Genomic DNA, 7,234 nt, shown 5'->3' on the forward strand with positions numbered 1-7,234 from the left:
GAGTTGTTGTACACTGTAAAATATTATAGTGAAATTTTTTTCATCTTGTCCGTGATTTTTACCCTAATAATTTTTAGGGGGTTTCTACGTAAATCTCGGTATCCAATTTATTCTTTATTTTCATATTTATTATCTCAAATTGCCGCAAGTGGACAAACAAATCATACGTAAACATTACACCATCTAACGGAGTGTGTGTATCCCTTTGCAAAATGTTTTAAACAAGACATGATGTACTCCGAATATCATCCATCGAAGTTTTTAAATACGACATCGATCGATGTAATCCGAATATAAGTAGGGATGTATAAAATTGAATCATAATTCCATTTCGAGATCGACATAAGCGTGAATATAATTACCCGCAAGTGAAATTTGAATGCATGGCAAAAGCCAAAGGAACATTTGAGCAGCTTTGTCAAGCTCCTTGACGACATTGATGTTCATAGAAGAGACATCACGTGACAAGAGGCTGGCTCCATTATATATATCAACACATTTAACATTGTAATAAATTTCATCTTTCGAAAATTTTAATAAATCAAAAAGTTAGAACATCGGAAAATTTGTTGCATTATTTTGTTTTCATATGAAATTGGCTTCCAACCACGATAAATTTTATATATTTTGCAGGTATATATTGAATGGTTTCAAATTTTTGGTTTTATATATATGCATNCACACACACACACTTAGCTTCAAATTTCAATGAGAGATTATAATTTATTAAATTCCGAGATTATTAATAACTCCGGTCAACTATATATGATTAAATTGTATATCTAATATCATGCTTAATCGACATAAAATCATTTTAAAAATTCTCGAAATTGGGTCTGAAGCGAAGGCTTCTTGGACGTCACCTCAGCTCTGGTCACGAGTACCTATCGAAATTCACGATAGCTGGATTCGGGCAATATTGTTTTCAATGTGATGAAGGAAAATAAAATGTAAAAAACAAGATCGAAATACACTGTTAATGACGATATATAATGGACCCCTTAAAACTGGATTAGTGTGCATTATATAATTAATCTTTGTTTATAACAAATAATTTTTTTTATCAACTTTATGTTTAAAATATTAGGATTTTCTCAAGTCATATAACAAGAGAGCATGGCCACCATTAACCAGATTTTGCCACCGACGTGATATTACAACAATATTATAAAAAGAAATCACAATTATTAATTAATTAATTAAAAATTTGTACAATTAATTATAATAATGAAGAACTCTCGCGTCGTCGGCAATCAGATTTCCACAGTATGTGAACAATCGATATGTTTGTGTTTTATACTACTGAGAATGGAATTTATTTTGAATATAAATTTCATATTTTTATAAAATATTAAATCTTCCCAGCTTATTACGATCACCTCTGTCGATTAAATTCATAAATCTTTCTCGAATCGTCGTAGACGTCAGCCTTTCAGCAATTTTAGTCCTTTTCCATATCCTACTGTTTGCGTTCGAGTGTGCGAAAATATTATATTTTGATGAGTTATTCCAAGATCATAGTTTAAAATATTCTTACTATAAAAAAAATTTCATGCCCATTAATTAATTAGCTTTTTTTGTTTAAAGTTAAATGAGCCTCTCTACTCACACTGATGTTGTAGAATCTTTTTTAGGAAAATAATTTCAATTTTTAGGATACACTAGTGTCAAGTAATTAATTTAAATCCAAGGTTTTGTACATTTGAGGCATTTCGCGTAATTTTCTTATCTTTTTAATAAAAGTGTTAGGATCGAGCTCTTATCATTAGCCAAAAAACTATCACTGTTAGCCAATGCACAACTTTATTTTCTCATACTCGTGGCAACGCATAGTACAAATACGTGAGTGTAGATGTGTGTCTATCTGTTAATGCTGTCTGATATCCCTTAGATATTAGTTTTACATTTTTTCTATTGTTTAAGATCTGACGCCACTCTTTTATAGACCACCTAGCCCATCAAATCAAGTGGCGGAACGTTAGCATCTTGATGCACGAGAATTTCTCAAGAGTCATTCATCTTAGTGTTACTCTCACTCATGTATGTTTAACCTAACAAAAAGATTTATCAAAATTAGATACATATGCAATTTTTTAAAAAATAGCTTCCAATTGTTGGCAAAAACTTGTGTGAGACGGTATCACATGTCGTATTTTGTGATACAGATCTCTTATTTGGATCATACATGAAAAATTATTACTTTTTATGCTAAAAGTATTATTTTTATTTTGAATATCGGTAGGATTGATCCGTCTCACAGATAAAGATTCGTGAGACCGTCTCACAAGAGACCTACTCCCAATTGTTTCTTTAACAAAAAGAAAAAAGCTTCCAATTGCAGGGTATATATATTAATTAAATTTTAAAACGAAGAGTTCAATGTGTTGATCTTGACTAGGAATATATTAAAATTTTATGTTCCTCTTAAAAGTAATATCCAAATTTCATTAGAATATATAGTTCATTAAAAAAATATTCATTTTTTTTTTCATTTTGTCCCGCAAATGAAATAAACATTTCCTTAATTATTACAAACAAGGAAAAAAAATGTCTTGTATATTTGGCTCTTTACAAATTTGATAATTTATTATCAAATTTCAGTTTTATTACAAAATCTTTATTTTTTATAAATTATAGTTATCTTCTTTGATGTAGCGCTGATGTGACAGTAACATGGTGTTAACATGATTCTGACGTGTGTAACGTCAAATCAATACTCTCAATGAAAAATTATTAAAATTACAAAAAACCAAAAGATATATGGCTAAAATTTAAATTTGATAACATAATAATCAAAATCGCAAAAAAAAAAAAACGAAGATACATTATCAAGATTGCAATTTCCCTTTCAAATAAAACTCTTCATCAAATCCTTCGGGTTCTGATATTCAAATGACAAATCCGATCCCATCTCTATTATATCCATCGAATTTGGTTTCATTATGCATTTATTCAAGGACTTTATTTATATGTACTTCAATCAAATCATAATCATTGAATATTCATCTGTTCATACCAATAGCTGATAAAAAGCATAGTAAAATAATGATTAAATTATATACAAAATCTCTTTAGGTTCTAAATATTAGTTAAAAATCCATTTTTTCCCAAAATTATTGCTAAAATTAAAATTTTCATATATAAGCTCAATTTTTTTTAGGCTACGTTTATTACGAGAGATTAGGTGGGTTTATAGTTTTTCAACCCACCTAATCTCATGTTTGGTAAGATTTTTATTTAACCAAGTCAATCCCTCCTATAAATGATTAGGTTATATTAATTGGGATAAAACAATCACTCCTCACCCCCTAAGATTATTTATCCAACTCTTAATACATCCTATTTTTTCAATTTTACCCTTATCTTATATCCAAACTCACCACCACTTCCCGCCATCGACCGCCCACCGACCGTCGCCGACCGCCGCCTCCGTCGGCCGACCACCGCCACCGATCGTCGCCGACCACCGCCGTCGCCGAACGCTGGCAGACCGCCGTCGCCGCAGCCGTCAGCTGACCGCCACCGCCTCAGGCCGACAGACCGCCGCCGCTGCCGACGACCACCGACCGCCACCGCTGGCACCGCCGGCCACCACACCGTCGGCTGTCGCAAAAATGGAAGGGCAATTTTGTCAATTCATCAAAAAATTCTTAATTATCTCATTCTTAACAATCACACCAAACATAATATTATTTTATCATTATATATTATATTTCTACTTCAATAATTCTTTTTATCATTTGTCTCTTAATCATTTCATAATTTTATCCTCCAACCAAACGTAGCCTTAGTGTACATATACTTCTTGTCTTGTCGACTAAACCCGAGATAAAAAGGACAACTAAACTAGTTTCTTAAGGCTTCCGAAGTTTTTAATACATTTATTTACGCGTACACTGGCCTTAATGAACAAAAATATATATGTTAATATACACAAAAATTGTGTATATATGTCTAAAATTCGATGGCTTAATATGAGTCTCAAAACATAAATTTTATATATATATATATATATTTCGTAGTATGTGTACGTCACTCAATTAATTATTGATTGTGTGTGTGTAACGTGGGATTGTGTGCTTCGGCTGACACAAAGAGGTCCCTCAAAGTTGGGTAATAAACGAGCAAATTTTTGTTCAACCAATTCAACTCTTAACCCTAGTTTAGCAGTTTGGGGAACACTTCGAGAAGAGGACGACATGAGTATGGCCGGTTTATCCGTACGTATATACTCGATATGATATCGGATATATATTACTGATGTTGCACTGCATATGATTGGTATCACACTGATACCATTTTTGACTGCCTAAAGAATCAAAATTTGAAGAAATAGACTAACTTACATAACGAGTTCGGAATTATTCCTTGTTATATAAGATAAGAGAATTTCTTGATCAATTAACATGGCTTTTTTTTAATTATTTTAAGACATAAAATTGACTATGTATTTATGTTCTTGATCTTGAGGTTACATAATTGTCTCTATTTTGTAAACATCCAAATCCATTTTTTTTACATTTCGGACATGATCATAAATTCATAATTCATATTTCTTCCCCTCTTTCACACAGACACACACTTGAAACTCTATTTAAAAGGCCCATTTCTTAACCCATGCAATTGTCTTCATCACCTTCACACTTCTTTCTCTGCTAAAACTAATCATGTCCATGGGTTCCCTTATCTGTTTCTCCATAACCTGTCTCAAAACACTTATCATTTTCTAATTTACTTATTGAGAATTCAGGGTTTTTCTTTAAAACGTTGAAAATTCTTGTAAAAGATTAAGAAAAATTCCGTAAATCGACCAAACCCGGTAAAATATTTAACTGATCACAATGTCCAGCAGAAGATCACGTTCAAGGCAGTCGGGAGTTACCAGGATAAGTGACGATCAGATGGCCGATCTCGTCTACAAACTGCAACAGCTTTTACCTGAGATACGCCATCGGCTATCCGACAAGGTATGTGACTATTAATTCTTTCACGTTATACTTAATTCAACACTTCACTTGATATTAGTTTATATGCCACATTTCATTCGTTTACCATTTAATTAGAACCAGAAAAAATTATATATATATAGTTTTTCAATTTTCTTTTTGAAACTTACAAATTTTTTATTTCCCGACTAAAAAATAATGCAAATTAATTGCCCTGGGTACTCCTAATATATAGGAAGAAATAAAAATATAATTTTCTGTATTTAGTGAAATTTGTGTTTCATGCATGAGCAATTTGTATTAATTATTTTATTTTATTTTTTGTATGGTCTTTCGTTTTCTTTTGAGGTGATATGTATCGGATCTTGCGGCTCATGCATTCCCACAAGCCCACAGACTCATTCAATTCACGTTATTATTTTGTCTTTGTGGGGCTCTAATGTTTTACAATTTCCTTCAATTATTATTTTTCATTTAATATGATATGTTACACGAAATTAATATTACAAAAACACATATAATTTTACAAACCCCAATTTTCGAAAATGGAGTCTGGATTTACACGCATGAATTCATCGGTAAGTACTAATTAAAATTTGAATTTATATGTTTCATTCACATGAAAATAAATGTGTGCAGGTTTCGGCTGCAAAGATATTGCAGGAGACATGTAACTACATTAGGAACTTGCACCGAGAGGTGGATAATCTGAGCGGTCGATTAGCCGAGCTCTTGGAATCGACCGACGGGGAGAGTGCCGAAGCAGCCGTAATAAGGAGCTTGCTAGTGTGATATTGTGTAAACTATTATGTATCTATATGTTTAGACATGCTTGTACTTTATGCTTCGTATGTTGTCTAGTGTTTGGTCACCATATTTGGCCAACTTAGGGCTTTTGGCTCTACATTTTGTAACATAGCATGCATGGCCTTTGTTGCATGCCTTTTGTTAATTAGTCATTTTTATATTTGAAAATTTAAGGGTTCTTCTCCTTTAAGTTTCAAGTATCCTAATTTTGAAATAGTTTATATTACTATAATGATTATTATATATGAAGCATTTATTTAAAAATAATTCTCTTATTAATGTCCATGTTCAGGGTCATACAGTACGAGCCAATAGATTTTGATCTCGTGTCGGAAAATACTTAAATTTATTAATACTAAGAATTTTCAGTTGGACGATGTTCTTGAAATAATGTTAATCAAAAAACACACGAGTAACGAACGTATGCCGTAATATTATAGATTATTGATTTTGCTATGAGTATTGCATTTGGAGTGAAAGATTAGGATTTGGTGAATGAATTTAAAAAATGATTTCAATTGATCATTCAACACGGGATTTATCTATAAGGACTAAAAAATAACAAAAGTGATGGATTTCAAATCTACTATAAATGAATTTGTTATTATGAATTTGAAATATTTAAGTCGGGTCCATTCAAATGAAGTGAATTTAAAGCATATTTGTTTCTCAAACATAAATAAACAAGTAGATGTGCAGCTTGTGCAAGAATATTTCAATTGATACACGAGAAATTAATTAGGTCCATACTTTAAAACCTTTTTGAAATATTGAGTCGAGTTATGACTACTTCAACCACAAAACCAGATATATAACTTGTGGCACACTGATCTCTTTTTTCTCCAAAACAAGGAAAAAGAGCGACATCAAGCTACTGCTAAATGAAGAATGAAATTAGACTAAAACGACTCAAGGTCTGATTAACCAAGCTGAGTTGAGTCTATTCCGTTCTTGCTTTGATTCTCGCGAGTTCGACTCATGGGACAAAATTGGAAGAACCATATCCGTGTGAGATCGATTCGGGAAATTAAGTGGATTAACTAACTTGACAATTAGTGGGCTGCACCACATCACTGGTTGAATGGGAGCTGCTAACGGTCTCGCATGACTTCGGGAATAAAAAAGTTAAATTTTGAGAAAGCTTCAAAAAGATTGGAACACACACAATTGATTTAGTGATTGTCTGCAAAACTCATCCACCGATCAAGAGTGAAAGGCTGTCCGAGGAGATATGCATGCAATCTAGAGAGGACTTTCTTCTGAGAAACAGAAAGAAACTGAGTGATTCTTGTACACTGTAAAGCCTTTTGTTGATACTTCAATCGATCAATAATATTGTCTCGATCGCAAGGTGGCCGTAGGTAAATTTTTAGGCCGAACCACCTGAAAAATCTTGAGTCCTTTTACTTGCTTTTGATCTCGAGTGTATACGAGTCTCATTGTATTTGTGAATATACGTGTATCCTGATATCATGACAAAA

The 7,234-nt window shown here is 32.4% G+C and overlaps 1 protein-coding gene across 1 annotated transcript; it reads left to right on the forward strand.

Annotated features, from left to right (window-relative positions):
* The first annotated feature begins 4,639 nt into the window (after window positions 1-4,639).
* LOC140965199 (transcription factor PRE6-like) lies at window positions 4,640-5,915 on the forward strand. The gene is made up of 2 exons (XM_073425317.1): window positions 4,640-4,967; window positions 5,586-5,915. Exons 1-2 carry the CDS (start codon window positions 4,842-4,844, stop codon window positions 5,736-5,738), a joined length of 279 nt encoding a protein of 92 aa, XP_073281418.1. The 5' UTR covers window positions 4,640-4,841; the 3' UTR covers window positions 5,739-5,915.
* The last annotated feature ends 1,319 nt before the right edge of the window (window positions 5,916-7,234 follow it).

This window comes from Primulina huaijiensis, chromosome 18, assembly GCF_012295235.1.
Source record: "Primulina huaijiensis isolate GDHJ02 chromosome 18, ASM1229523v2, whole genome shotgun sequence".
Lineage (NCBI taxonomy): Eukaryota > Viridiplantae > Streptophyta > Magnoliopsida > Lamiales > Gesneriaceae > Primulina > Primulina huaijiensis.